The sequence below is a fragment of the Schistocerca nitens genome, chromosome 3 (genome assembly GCF_023898315.1).
Source record: "Schistocerca nitens isolate TAMUIC-IGC-003100 chromosome 3, iqSchNite1.1, whole genome shotgun sequence".
Taxonomy (NCBI): domain Eukaryota; kingdom Metazoa; phylum Arthropoda; class Insecta; order Orthoptera; family Acrididae; genus Schistocerca; species Schistocerca nitens.
The window spans coordinates 751,296,423-751,312,736 of record NC_064616.1 but is presented as its reverse complement, the minus strand read 5'-3'; the positions used below and the strand labels follow the sequence as shown (position 1 = coordinate 751,312,736).

At 38.7% G+C, this 16,314-nt stretch overlaps 1 protein-coding gene across 5 annotated transcripts in view; it reads right to left on the bottom strand.

Moving 5' to 3' along the window:
- Positions 1 to 16,314, bottom strand: part of LOC126248751 (uncharacterized) — a 308,443-nt gene that overhangs the window by 27,277 nt on the left and 264,852 nt on the right. For all 5 annotated transcript variants that reach the window (XM_049950090.1, XM_049950089.1, XM_049950093.1 and 2 more), the window contains 3 exons: positions 6,956 to 7,190; positions 5,492 to 5,970; positions 3,583 to 3,812 (listed from right to left, as the gene is read on the bottom strand). In XM_049950090.1, the coding sequence (XP_049806047.1) occupies positions 3,583 to 3,812; positions 5,492 to 5,970; positions 6,956 to 7,190 (944 nt within the window). The remainder of the gene's footprint in view (positions 1 to 3,582; positions 3,813 to 5,491; positions 5,971 to 6,955; positions 7,191 to 16,314) is intronic.

The window sequence follows — 16,314 nt, the reverse complement described above, 5'->3', positions numbered from 1 at the left end:
GCACCCTCCTTGCACCTTGACTGTCTCACTATATCATGCTTTCTTAGTTTCATAAAAAATGTCTGTGACAATTTGGAACAGTGGGTGAAACATAGCAACCAACATCCTTTCAATTCAACAGCTCTATGGGATCACTCACCAATGAGTGGCTTTATCGGGATGTGGCTACCTGAAGGAACTTGTGACTCTCTCTCTTCCTCACTGAACTGAGGCCATTATCAAGACTAGAGGCAGTGTTACACGGTTTTAAGCACAGCACAGCATTAATATTTTGTCAAGTTTGCTTACTTTGAAATCAAAATGTAATGCCCTACATAAGCTCATCTCAGATCTTCAGCACAGCAATGGCTAGTGAAGGCTTTAAAAAAGTTACAAGCGATCTTTGAGGTATTTGAAAAATGAGAGCTGAACCCTCAAAACTACTTATACCATAAATAAATGGTTTAACAGCAGTTGTTTGGGAAAAATATACATGTTGTATCACAACACGTTGTAACACAACACATACAATTGAGAAGCAAAAAAGTATCAGTAAACATGTGCTCTAAAACACATACATTAAGAGCTATGAGCACTACTTCATCTTCAGTACTTTGAAACATATCTCTTCTACTGAACAAATGCTCACAGCTCTTAAGGTATGCAATTTAGAGCCCATGTTTAGTGGACTTTTTTTCTTGTTTTGGTCCATACTACCTCCTCCCACAATATGGAAAGCAATGAGCTTGCCGTATGAAAGATAATGCCCGTAGCTTTTAAAATATGCATTTTATCGTGTACTTTCAACAGTATGTATTTATGCCATTAATTACGATATACCATGTATATCAAGTATCCATGATTGAACATCTGAATTAGAAAGTAAGTGCCAGCAGCCAACATTAGATAAGAAAATCTGCACATAATGTTTCATGAAAATTACAGAAATATGTAGAAGTCCAGCACTATGCTTCAAATTTGACAACCACAGAACAAGTCCAGAATATCTGCTCAATCTGGTTAATGTGCAATACACAAACATTAAAGAACAATTATAAAAAGGTTAAGAGTAATAAACTTCACAAATTCCACATAGAAGTGTGAATGCATTGTCATGGCAGTTAACCTTCAATAAAATGTTAGCAAATTCCCAGTCACATCAAGTAGTTAAAATGGCATTAACTTTTGACCAAGTACTCCTTATCCATTGTCAAGTGGAAATGACTGTTGTTGGTCTGCTAATAGGGAACATAATCATAGGTCAGGAATCCAGCATTGTTGAGCTACAGCCAGAAAACGACAGCCACTCAGCAGTGAGAGAGTGAAGTTTGTCTGGTAAGCCAACATGTTTGGTTGTGTCTAGCAGTGCAGGTTTGTTTGACTGAGCTGTGGCTGTCTTATGCTGTAGATATCATGCTTTGTAGAAATGTTGGGGGCAGGAATTTGGAGCACTTGCTGAAAAAATTGTGCTTTGAAAAAAAAGTCCTTAAAACTTAATTTCTGTTTTCTTTTTCACCACTGTCTAGGGCCGAATGTCAACTATCTTACTGCTGTGCTGTTTCTGTGGTACAGCTTAAGAAATTGATGACATTACAGTACTTTTAGCATACCTGATTTAATAGTCAAGCTTTACACAGTAAACATCACAGAAAATATGCTTCCAGCACAATCAGCCAAGAGTAGGAATTTAATGTTTACCTAGCTCTGACTGATTAGCTGACTCCATTACCTTCAACTAATTTAGTTGTTAACTGCACTCTTTAGCGAAACAGGCAATTTAGTTTAAATGCAAACACTTCCACACACTCATGGGTGACTAGGTAACATTTTATGGCCAAAGCCCCAGAATGGTGCATGTCCAATGTTTGGTTATTTGGAAAATTTGTTTGATTCGATGTTCCCTATCCTGCTCTGACCTTATTAGGTTGTTTGTCTCCATCCAGCAGAGGTGCATTGTGTCAGCATTCACTTGACCCCATGGTATACTATGCTGTTCACTGCCATCTCCATTAAGAATGTTGTCCATCATTTTTATTTCAATAGTTTCTTTGGTTACACTGTACCAAAGGCTGTTAATGAGAGTCACCACACAGATGTAGTCAAACTTGAACTGGTGACTGTTTTCCTTGGCATGATCAGAAATAAGCACAATTTCCAAGGCAGCTAAGGTGAGAGCACGTCTCGTGCTCCTCCCTGTATTGTTTTTCAGTGTGCTCTATTTGTCTGATATAACACTTGTCTGCACTCACAAGGTATTTTGTAAACCCCAGGCACTCTGAGACCTGTCACATCTTTTACTGGTCTCTATAATATGCACATTTTTGATGGAGGGCAAGAAAATTGTTTTGATCATGTGCCCCTTCAGAATGTAACTAATGGGCATCTATACACAGTTCTTGCACAATGTACTATTTTATTTGTTCATGGTGTCTTGACCCTATTTTCTGTGGGATGCAGAGAGAGGAGGATGTAAGCTACATCCACTGATACCCAAAATATAGACACTATGAATGTGTTGATGTTAGATGAACAAGGTGCACTTTCTGCAGGCAGTGTTGGCACTACAAATGTGCTTACTGCTTTGGAATGGCACAGTATGGCATTGTATGACACAGCACAACAATCACTTCATAATGGCTGCTGCACACGCAAGTACATTATGTTTAGATATTAATGTTTGCAGCTGCCAAACAGAAAACACTTGCAGCACAAAATAAACTGACTTCTACCAACTTCTGCTAATACATAACTAAGGAGTTCTGACTCAAATCATAAACAAATTAGACAACATTCTGTATCACAACATGCTTGTGACCCAAGTAATGATGGCTGAGCACATGCCAGTAATGGTTAGTGTGCATTGGCTTTCTGTATACACTGTAGTCAAGGCTTTCACTTCATTTATGGTAAACAAGAATCTCAAAAAAAGCAAAGCATCTTCTGTTTCTACCACCATAGTAAACCTGGCATGGCTGTTAATGCTGTTGTAATATACCAGAAATTTGTTGAGTTTTTCATGTCCCTAGGGCCTGACGATGAATGTGTCATCAATGTAATGACAGATACAACTAGGCTTAAATGGAACTACATTTAAGGCGATGTTTTTGACTCCTAAACGGGCCTGCAACAGTTTGAAATAAAAACTATGGACAAATGCTTAATACAGACAGTAGTATACAGCTTAGCATGGCATGGGATCTAGCAATTGTGAGGTCACATGGAGGCAACATACATCCATACATGCCATACTGTGGGCACCAGTGTCATCACAGCTGGAAGATAGAATAACTGCAGCCCAACAGCAGTTATTTCCATTTGACAGTGGCCAAGGTGTACTTGGTAAAAAACTCATGTCATTTTAATGGCTTGGCATGGCTCAAAGTCTGAGAAAATTTTTATTCACCACTTTCCCTCTTCTTCTGCATTTCTGTTATTTTTCTCTTTGTCCAAGTGATACTCCTTAAGAGTGCCTCACATACCATGTACAAAAATAACAAATTAAAAATAGATTAAAGCACAAAATTATGGTTTACATGAAATTCCAGTGTCCATACAGCATCAGCTGAAAACAATAATCACAACTCATTGTAATAGTTGACTGACCTTATCCATCTTCTAAATGGATCTAGAAGATTTAGGAGCTTGTCAGCATACACCTTCTTTGATGCAGTAAAGAGGATAACTTCAAACATAGATGACACTTTATCCAAAAATTCCCTAAAGAATGGTCTGGTTCTCACATAAACAGTGTAACTGTTCTCCTGGAAAACCACAGGGAAACTGAACGATGCATCCTCTAATTCTTGCAGGCTGCAATGCACTAGAGTTTCATCCTGAAACAGACAGCAAAACTGATAGTCTTCCTAGTATGAATGGACAAAACACTGACAAACAACAGAAACTACACAATGAAATTTCGAACATCAGCAACCAATAAATTTTAATCATTTCTCTACCAGTGCCTTAAAGTGATATACCCCCGCACAGCTGAAACAATTGTTTATCACTGTGTTTCTTTCTTTGAAACAGTAAATTAATACTGCTTATTGCTGAACAGAAAATTATCTGCCATTTCAAGAAATGTTTCATTTATGCTGTTATCTATGACTTCTCAACCTAAACATGCAAACTATGCTACCATTTTCAGAATGTCTTCTATATCACACAGTTCTGTCAAGTGGAGATAGTGAGGCGAGAAGAAGACTGTGTGTGTGTGTGTGTGTGTGTGTGTGTGTGTGTGTGTGTGTGTGCGCGCGAGGGGGGGGGGGGGGGGAGTCTCCTTGCTCTGGCTCCAAAAGTGTGAATCTCAAGGGCCCAGTAATTATAAAGATGATATTGTCAATTTTAATAAGCCATTACCATGACAAAATTTCATTTTTTCCAAGATACAGAAAGACATTCAGACAATGCTGTACAAACATGTCTCTATTTCTGCTTATGGTGCAACAACAGAAGTTTTGCATTGTTAGCAGAAATTGATTCAACTAATCATGCACAGCCTGAAGAATCATCATCGCAGTTATGTGTTTTAATAGCATATTATGACATGTTATTATTATTACCACCACTGTTATTGTACCAGTTACAAACTGATATTTCTACCAAAATGATTGCTGCTATTATTCTTATAATTATTAATATTTACTATTTAGTGTTTAAATACTATTTCTACAGCAAGAAACACAGAATTTGCACCAATGAGATCTACTGCTGAAAAGTGAAACTATTGATTGCAATAGCAGCAATAGTGATCTTAATCTCTCAAGCCAGGAACTCGAGCACATACTTGTATCTGCACTGGTGGTAATCCTACCACATACTCACCAGTTGCAGTCTAGTAGGTAAAACTGTATTGCTCTGTCATTTGTTGATCATGGGCCCTATCACTTTTTCAACTAAGTGTATGGATATCTGTGCTGGCACAACACCGATATCTTTGTCAGAAAGCAAACAAGATGGAAGAAATCAGGAACTAAAATCTTTCATGAAGAAAAATATGTAAAGTTGAGTGTGAATATATTTATAATGCTATGAAATATTTCGGCGCACAATGCATTTATTGTGTATCAAGCTATCAAAAAGACTGTGGTGTAAGAATTTGTTTTGAAGACTGCTTTAAAGTATAACACATTGAATGTTAATTTTATGTGATTGTGTATGTTTTAAACATAATAAAGGTCTATCATTAGCAATCCCTGGAAATTTCATTAACATCTGACAAATAATTGCTGTGATAGAACACTTTAAATAAAATTCTGCATTCCTGTATCAGCCAACTGTGTAAACTACCACCAGTAGACTAGACTCAAGCATGGAAACTTTTAGCTTGACGGATTAAATGTACTATTAACTGTAGCAGCACTAACAGCCAAAATAACATGATGGTAACATTTCTGTAGAAATAATTATCCACTTTCAAGAAAACAGGGCTTTAAAATAGAAATTACTTAAAAATAACATGGTGACAAACACATATGTGAAATCAATTACAGGTAGTAGAAAGACAGCCTACCAGATCCAAGACAAGTGAAAACTCAGGACTGCTTCTTGTCTTCAGAGGAAGGGCAGGACAACGTGCGCGCATATCCACTGTCAGTGGTGGCAGCTGCTTGATAAATACATAGGGGTCAAATGGCTCCCATTCTTCCTCTGTCTCCGTGACTGTGGTGGGGCTGGGTTCAGCCACAACAGTAGGAGGAGGAGGATCAGCCACTGAAGTTGTCTCCAACAAATCACCACCTCTTTCCTCATAATAACCGACAGATGCTTCACATCCCTCATCCACTGTGGTCGGGAAGTCGCAAGATGTGTCACATCCTTGATCCACTGTGGTTGGGAAGTCACAAGAGGTGTCACATCCCTGATCCACTGTGGTTGGGAAGTCACAAGATGTGTCACATGCTTGGTCCACTGTGGTTGGGAAGTCACAAGATGTGTCACACGCCTGGTCCACTGTGGTTGGGTAGCTGCAGTGTAGCCCAGATAATAACTCTGCAGAAAAGCATGCAACTCTCAAACACTAACACTCATCATGCACATATTAAGAAATAAAACTGAAAAAGTTCTAACAGTTAAAAATTCTTTCAAACCTACAAATGTACAGCTCACAAAACATAATTAATTCTGGGTATGGATCAAACTTTTTTTATATAAAAAAGACAGAGAAAAGAAGCACATTGCAAATTATTTGTTACATGAAAGAATTAAACTGCTGGATATAGACAATGTTACACCATCATTTGATAATTTAAACTTCAATTATCTATCACAAGCCAACAGAAAATATGAGTGGTCAAGAGCAATGGGCTTAAAAATATATAAATAAATAAATAAAACTTTGTCAAATACCACACTGGAGCCTTAGTTTTCAATTTATCACACAGATAGTAAACTAGTGTCCCAAACCACACTCAAGACATTCCACCTCCAGCTGTTTCCATATGTCTTCCAGAGTTTAGGGAAAACATCAACCCAGTTGTGCTCAGAAGGTGGCAAGTCACTAAGCACACATGAATTCTAATGTCATCATTACAGTAACTTTTGTTAATCTATCTATTTTCTTGGTTTTGTTTTGTCTGCCAGGCAAAGTGATTATTCCTTCCTTAAAAATTTATTCCTGTGATTATCACCCAAGTAATTTGCAAGAAAATGAGTTGATTTTGAAGGCAGTTCAGTACGTGACAAAAAATGAAAAAAGGAACTTGATGAATTTTTGTGGTACTGAAAATTGCCTGCATAAGTGAAGCAACAATACAACATTCTGGAATTCAAAAGCAATAACAGACTGTGGAATATAGTCCATATGAAATATTGCTCAGTCAGTAAAAAGTAAATTAACACCTATATGCATAGACCAAGCAATTTCTCAGTTATATAAAATACATAAGATTTGAAAATAATGATATTAGTGCGAAACTTTCAAAATAGGATATATTATAAACATCAAAAAGCATAAAAATGCAGTAATAGTTTGTACCATTTTCTCGCTTGGCATCCTCTTCCTCTAACAAACTGGCAAGATCTGGTGCAGTGACAGAACCCAAATCATCCTCTCTGTCTACGGACATGGGAAGCTCTTCTGGTTCTGGTGGTGGACTGCCTTCATATGGATGATGGCCTTCAAATACTGCATTGTAAACTGGAATCTGGTCATCATTGGGGACAACTGTGGCTTGCCAGTTCTCTTTTGTCTCCTCACTCAGTTTGGAAACCTGTGAATAACATAAGTGTTTGATGTTTATTAGTTTTCCACCAGTAAAATCACAATTATAGTAAATATACAAACATTATATGCACAGCATCATCATCATCATCATCATCATCATCATCATCATCATCATCATCATCATCCCCTTCTCGCCGTGTCCAGCGACAGTGAATCCATCAGTTGTTTAGTCCGTATTGTGGTGGGCTCAGATGTGGCTTGCAAAACCGAGCTTTGGTTTGAAGATCCGGTCGCATGAAGTGCAATACGGTTGCCCAGTGGAGTTATACGTATAGATGTCATTAGGCTGGGACTGCGAAGCTTTCGTTTATCATCCATGTTCTTTAGGCAGATATGCTCAAATTGTTCCACACTCTTGTGTACAGTTGAGTGCCACTCTGATCGGTGTAATGCAAGCTCCTCCCAACGTCTGCTCAAAATGTCACAGCCTCTGAGGTGGAATTTGATGGTGTCTTTATATTGCAGGTGTTGGCCACCTTGTCGCCGCTTTCCACACGAGAGCTCCGAGTAGAACACTGCTTTGGGAAGTCTACTGTCGTCCATACGTATGATACGGCCACTCCATCTCAGTTGGTGTTTCATTAAGAGATCTTCAATGTCAGGCAATTTCACACGACACAAAATCTTCGTGTCTGGAACATGGTCTTCCGATTTCATGTGGAGAATTGATCTCAGACAGTGAAGACGAAAGGTGTCTAGCCTCCTAATGTCAGCTTTATAACATCAACAGGTTTCTGAGGCATAAAGTTTGGTAACATTATTGCTTTGTAGACCGCAATTTTAGTTTGTAGTCTAAGATCATGAGATTTCCATACTCGGTGATTCAGTCTGCCAAAATCTGAGGCTGCATTGACTATACGAGTTGCAATTTCTGTTGTCGCTTCTAATTTGGCTACCTAGATATTTAAAGTGTGACACGTTTGTTGTCCAACTTAACACTGCAGCCGTCTGTATTGGAACCCCTAAGTGGTTGCTGAAGTACTTGTGTCTTGGTGATGCTTATGACTAAACCAAATCTTCTGCAGGAGTCATTTAGTAGGTTCATGTATGTTTGGAGAGCTTCAGGAGAATTAGCCATCATGCATACGTCATCTGCGTAAAGAATTTCTAAGACAGATATTTTATTTACGTGAGTTTTTGTTCTGAGGCGAGAGATGTTGAAGACACTTTTGTCTGTTCTCGAGTCAAGACTCATTCTGACCACTGCAGGCTTTGGTCGCGTCTCTCATAACAGCTGCAAAATAAAGTGAGAAGAGTGTGGGAGCCAGTACATAGCCTTGTTTTACACCGCATGTCACAGGAAGACGGTCTAAAAATAATGTGCACCTAAAATGAGGGTAAATAAAGAGCCCATGCATCATGTATCATATGCACAGTTTTATTAATTATCTCAATGATCTACTAGACTACAGTTTATGGGCTTGACAACAGTGAATAACTCTTATTTCTATGTATCAAGAATAAAATAACTGCTTCTCGTCGATTTTTATAGAGTTAAACCTAGACCAAATATAGTAGGTGTCAAGAAAGACACAGACTAAATACAATACCAATTAAACTAATGAGCAAAAAAATATTCATGAAAGGATGGCCACAAATGCAAAAGCAACAGAAAATGAGTCATAAAGCAATAGAGGACCGAAGAAAAACAGTATCACTTTGTTTTAGATAAGATGGATGCAAGTAGAAGACTTGCATGTCCACCAGAATTTGAATCAGCATTTAACATCCAAAGAAATGGCACTAAAAAGAAAAACTGAAGGAGAGAAGTGCAGTGTTACTCTCCAGTAATTCCTCATTTTTAAGTTTCTTTAAACATTATTTTCTCTTTCATTTTTAATTCCTTTTACTGTACAGTCCTCTCAGAGATCACGTTTATCACTACATTCAAAAATCTATAAAATCTACTACAAATAGATGCCTCCACAAAAAAGGACTTTTCATTAGAAACAAATTTCTTTGTACATAATATTTTAAGTATTCAGTTGAGTAGGCATGCAGGAACTCTAGCAGAGAAGTGACTCTAACAGATTTGTAATTCTCTCAATTATCAATTACTGTATGGAAGAACATCTGAACCTTTCAGATACAACAATATTTTGATGAAAATCCTAATTCTGCCCCCCCCCCCACCCCTCCAGAATGATATTTCACCATGCAGGAAACCTCTTTAACTACTTCATCTAAACTTATGGTACTAAAATTCTGATTCCATAGAGATAAAACATATCATATGTGACAAATAATGGCAGGAGTTCATCATCAGTGCTATGAAGGTGGATGCAAGTTCACCATGTGCTATCACATAGTGCAGCCAGGTATAACAACACATTTTGCTAGCTCACCATTCATTACACTTACAGCTGGAATTTTTTATTCACCTGGTTCCTACCTTAACTTTCATCATATTTTCCAGTATGCACAGTATTCCAGTATGCACAGTGCCTGTCTTAATTCTGAACTGTTTTCATTGTATTTACTGTTTCTGATTCCTTGAAATTGTAGTTTCAGAAACCACGAAATTTATATGAGCTTTATTGATTGCATCTCCTGAATTTACTGTCTTTAATTGACTTGTATTCTGGGATGATGTCTGCTTCATCTTGAATTTCTGCTGACTGAAGAAAACATTGTCTACTCCGAAATTTATCTGTTGGTTTTGTTAGGTTAAACATTTCCCACAACACTGACTCACTAATGACAAAGTACTTTTTAAGTTTTGCTGAAATAAATTGTTAACTACAACATTATAGTGCCTGTGTTGTTACGAAGAATGTTTCAGTCTACCTTCAGATGTGCATGCGTGTCCAAAGGAATAGGCCCTGCAGTGTATACATCTAACTGAGCACAGATCAGTACTGATGTACCATTTCATACTGAGAAGACAAAAATAAATGTCTTTGCTGATGATGCAAGCATTTAATTAGCTTCTCTAAAGGCACAGCAACAGAACGAAAATTGTCAGTAAAATAATGTTTTCTGAAAATGGATTTAGAGAGAAAACAATTCATCACTATGTACAAAGCAAGATGAAACTTCACCACCAACAGCAGAACACTGGGCAAACACAATATGTAAAACTGTGTGTTCGAAATTTCTGGATTATCATACTGGTACGAAATCACACTGGAAACACACATTCTATGGGCTGAGATTAACAACTTCCCCTCTTCATGTGACACTTGGTTTTGGGAATCAAGAAGGCGGGAGGGGGGGGGGGGGGGGCACAACGAAAAGACGGAGAAGTGAAGTTTTGGAGAGACTTTTAATTAAAAAAAGAGACAAGTTTTGGAAAGACCATTGATTTGCAGCAACATATATGCTGCATATTTTCGTATTACGAAGTATAAATTCTAATTGCACCAACCACATCGCATTAGTTCCGCAACGTTGAAACCGAGGTTGTGATGTCCTTTTGTAAGCCAGTCATATCTCATGCCACGGGCTCTTGCCAGCCGATGACAGCAGCTATTCAGAGCACAGGACACGTGTTATAGTCAGCCAATACCAAGATCACTGGTTACGTAGCTCGAACACACACAGAGGAAAAATTAACAGTTTACATTAATGTACACAGTACCGTATATCTACAAGAAAAGCTAAGCTTTCACATATAATGTTGGTCTCTAAGATTAACACGCTACAACAGAAGCTAAGCTTTCACATGTAATATTGATATTTTTTTGCATGTCTTATACTTTAAGATACATCACACAAATATGCCAGTAAATTTAAAATTATGACATAAATGTCTCGACTCGAAATTCTTGTAAGTGGCTGGTCCTCAAACCGTTCAGTTTCGAACGCTCTGTGATTTAGAAATCCATCCCACTTTCTCACACGTAACATAATTCATCTTGCTTAAAAAGAAATTTACTTTGAAAGTAACGCTTTTCTAACCATCATTCGCAATTCTATCCGGAGACTGTTAGAAATAGGTTCGATTTACCAGTTGCCAGAGAGCGCCAGAAAACAGGCATTATTGTGCGTGTGCAACTGCAGTGGTATAGGACGCCCACATGTTCGTGTGTATAAATCACTAAGAGAGCTTACATTACATCATAAAAGAAACAGGGCACCAGAGTATACTCCAAAGAGCATCGGAACTTCGTAAACCATACTAAAATGCATAATTCGGCTTAAAGTGCAAATCGCCGCCGGCTGGAGTGGCCGAGCGGTTCTAGGCGCTACAGTCTGGAGCTGCGCAGGTTCGAATCCTGCCTCGGGAATGGATGTGTGTGATGTCCTTAGGTTAGTTAGGTTTAAGTAGTTCTAAGTTCTAGGGGACTGATGACCTCAGAAGTTAAGACCCTTAGTGCTCAGAGCCATTTGAACCATTTGCAAATTGCCTTTTTCCAGATTCACAATGAGGTAGGTCCCATCTGATATTAAGCTTTTCAGTGTCGTTTTTGGGATGTAAATTTTCTTGGAGAACCAGTACTTTACAACCTCATTTTTGGTTCTTTATTATGGCATAATGCCATACATGGCAGAAGATGATAACGTGCACTTGAAATTCAGCGAACAGTTGGAACTAGCCAATACTGTAGAATGAAACACTTCGTTTCAAATAAAATGATTGCCTCAGCGGAAAGATTAATAAAGCCAAATTTCTTTAGCAAACTTGCAAAAATAACTTCATTCTTCTGCAAGGCGATTAATGCTTGACTGCTACTAACTTGGAAATAAAATAAAATAAGAAAACTGAAACTAATAATATATTTTTGCCCTCCGTAATTATGTGAATGTATTTTAATTCACTTGATAGCTCCCGGCCACAGAAATCCGTTTTGTTTTCATTTGATGTGGGAGCTGTACACGAAGAGAAGCAGCGAAATCAGTTAACGCAAATGGGGGGTTAGGTGGAGACTAACCCCCTCCCAACTACAACTCGAGTAACTCTGCGCATGCGCGAATCTGGCAGCTAGGGTGCGCGAGAAAAAAATTTTCTCTTTTGCATCTGGCTGCTTGCTGCTACTGCCGCTACGGCTAACAGCCAAACTTCAAGTAGCGGGAAGCGGGAGAAGGTACTAACAAGGGAAACTCCCCATCGCACCCCCCTCAGATTTAGTTATAAGTTGGCACAGTGGATAGGCCTTGAAAAACTGAACACAGATCAATCGAGAAAACAGGAAGAAGTCGTGTGGAACTACGAAAAAATAAGCAAAATATTCAAACTGAGTAGTTGATGCGCAACATAATTAACATCAAGGACCATACGAGCTCAGGAGCACCGTGGTTAGCGTGAGCAACTGTGGAACGAGAGGTCCTTGGTTCAAGTCTTCCCTCGAGTGAAAATTTTCAATTTTTTATTTTCAGTTTATGTGACAAACTCTTATGTTTTCATCACTTTCTTGGGAGTGAATATCACATCCACAAGAAAACCTAAATCGGGCAAGGTAGAAAAATGTTTTTACCCATTCGCCAAGTGTACAAGTTAGGTGGGTCGACAACATATTCCTGTCATGTGACGCACATGCCATCACCAGTGTCGTATGGAATATATCAGACACGTTTTCCTGTAGAGGAATCGGTTGACCTATGACCTTGCGATCAAATGTTTTCAGTTCCCACGGGAGAGGCACGTCCTTTCGTCTACTAATTGCACGGTTTTGTAGTGCGGTCGCAAAACACAGACACTAAACTTATTACAGTGAACAGAGACGTCAATGATCGAACGGGCAGATCATAACTTTGCGAAAATGAAGAAAGTAAATTTTTCACTCGAGGAAAGACTTGAACCAATGACCTCACATTCCGCAGTTGCTCACGCTAACCATGGGACCACGGCACTCTTGAGCTCATACAATCCTTGATGTTGCATATCTTGCGCATGGACTACTCAGTTTGTATATTTTGCTTATTATTTCATAGTTCCACACAACTTCTTCCTGTTTTCTTGATCGATCTGTGTTCAGTTTTTCAAGGCCTATCCACTGCACCAGCTTATAACTAAGCTGAGGGGGGTGCGATGGGGAGGTTCTCTTGTAAGGTACAGTTTATACGCGAGTCAACTGCGCATGCGCAACAGCCCGCTGGCAACTGGTCAAACGCACCTAATGTGAACAGTTGTGATGTCATGCTCATAGCAAGCAGTTTATTGTTACGAAGAATTACATAGTATTTGCCCTACGGCCTTTGACATATTTTTGCTACTTGCAAATGCTTGTGCGTGCACGGTGTTTTGTTGTTGTAAATTGCACATTTCCTTTGCCCCTAAAGTTTTATTTTTTCCTCTCATTTATATTTTATTGCTGTAGTATCATTCTCCAGTAACAGGATACAGTAACATTCTTTGCTAGAGAATCAATCCTTAAAAGTCAAAATTTAACTGAAAGCTAAAACAACGAAAAATTCCCGGGATCCCGAAAAATTCCCGGGTTTTTCCCGGATTTCCTGGGTCGTATACACCCTGATCCAATACTCCCTGTTAGTCCTATGTGGTACAGGACCCACACACTTGAGCAATATTCTAGAATGTGTCGTCACACAAGTGATTTGTAAGCAATTTCCTTTATAAACCGAGTGCATTTCCCTGGTATTCTACCAATAAACAAGTCTGCTACTTGCTTTACCCACAACAGCATATGCGATCATTCCACTTCATGTTCCTACTAAGTGTCATACCCAAGTATTTGTATGGGTTTACAGATTCTAATTGTAATTCACTAATGTTATTTTCATAGGATACTTTTTTTTTGTGTGTGTGTGGAGTGCACAGTTTTACATTTTTGAACATTAAAAGCAAGCTGCCAACCATTGCACCACTTAGAAATCTTATCAAGGTCTGACTGAATATTTGTACAGCTTCATGCAAACTGCACTTCAATGTAGATAATAGTATCATCTGCAAAAAGTCTGAAGTTACTATTAATATTGTCTGCAAAGAACTCAACATACTTCCTCTGGTACACCTGAAATTACTTCTACATCTTTCAATGAACTTCCATCCAAGATAATATTCTGTGTCCCCCCCTAACAAGAAATCTTCACTCCAGTCAAATATTTTGTCTGATACCCCATGTCATTGTACCTTTGATAATAAGTGTAGGTGTGGTACTGAGTCAAGTGTTTTTTTAATATCAAGAAATACCTGACTGCCTTGATCCATGTCTTTCTTGATGTCCTGTGAGAAAAATGTGAGTTCGATTTCACATGATTTATGTTTTTGAAATCTGTGTTTGTTGGCATGGAGGAGGTCACTCTGTTTGAGATACCTCATTGTGTTTGAGTTCAGAATGTGTTCCAAGATTCAACAACAAATCTGCTACAATTTAAGTCAAATGCTGTGAGCAGTAATGTGTTGATGACAGGTATGGCTGTTAACTATAATGGATTACAATAGTGGATATAAACTCCTTAGAGTAGCAAGTCAGTTGCCAATTCAGTGCTGGACATTAATAATCTGAAAATAGGCATTCCTTCCAGAACCATCTCGTTGCTATGGGGAAAGAAGTCACTGACCCTCAAATGTACCTCCATTCACTACATCCACAGAGATGTGCAAAGGTGCAGAACACCACTACTGGATGCTTGAGACCTGAGAAGAGGTTGCCTGTACTGACAAGTTGTGGCACATGCCAATGGTAGTGCAAAAGTACACTGCAAACCACATGAGGAGATGAACCTTAATTTCCAACAAAGCACCGTGGCAAAGGTATTCTCATGTAGGGGATGTTTACATGAGATGAAATGGCGCCTCTCATATAGATGTCACTGTCTCATTGGTGAATGACATTAGAGTCAGCTATCTGATCATGTGTAGCCATTTATTGACTTACAGCACATCATAGGAGACATATAACTTCAGCAAGACTACCCACTATCCCACTGCTTCCAACGTATGTCAGAAAGGTCTGTAGACCATTCTACAAACATGAGGACACTTTCATGTGACCTAATGACTTGGATCCCAGACCCCACCCTCTCCAGCTCACCTGTGCTCAATCCCAAGGCAACTCTGAGAGGGATGTGCGTGCCTTGATACCTTGACCGCAACTCTGACCAATCTCTTTGAGTTGTGGGTTGTTGTGAGTGATCATAATTAACAATGGCTCACCAACACTTTTTATGTCGTATGGGATCCACGCTACTGTCCATTGCCACCACTATTAGGGCCAAAGATAGAGCAATAAGCGACAAGGTAGATGTCTCTAATGTAACTGCTCATGATAGTGCATGGATAAAGTTGGTAAGAAGACCTGTACTACACAGGAATTGAATCCCACAGAGCACAAAAGTGTGGCATGGCATGCTAGAACAGAAAAACAGCATATAAAAGGACCTTTACATTTCCACTCATGGTACCCTACTGTGCTACTGCCTACAGCATAAGTGGCATGGATAAGAAGACTGAATTTGGCATTTGAACTGAGATTATGGTGCTGAAGTAAAAATAACCATGAAGGCGACCAATAAGAACATAGCAGTACTATCATTACCATTTGGTTAAGGTGATTGCAGGTGAAGTTGTATTACCTGCTGGCATCCAGATAACTGTGAATTTGAATGTATCTCCACAAGTCAAACAGTACACCAATTCTGTGGAAAGTGTCCTTTCCATTTTCTTTTACACTATTGTTGAATGCACTTCTTGAAGGCACTCAGAGGTAAGTGTTGTCAGTTGCAATTTTTTACATCCATAGTTCACTTTTTAAACAACAACCATTATTTAATTGTTGAACAGTCCACCATAAAGAACATTCAAAGAGAGAAACGACTAATAGGGCTACATGATACCCTCTGCCATGCACCATACTGTGGCTAGCAGAGCATGGATGTAGATGTAGACATAGATGTAGATGCTCAATGGATTGTAAAAGTCATTAAATGGCAAGCAACTGGACATGAAGAAATTATTATCTTATTTGTTTTGAGTTCTAGCTGGATCAGATATAAATCACAGAAGTATTTTATTTCACAATATAATATAAATGTATAAATTCCCGTTCCATTTAATAGAAGCAACAGCTCATATGAATGGGCCAAGACAATACATGAACAGCAACACTCCTAAATCCATACAGTGAATCAAGAGAGTACTCAGAAAAAGGAACCATCAGAAGACAACCATCACTTTGCAGAATGAGAAAGCCAGTTGTATTAGTGAT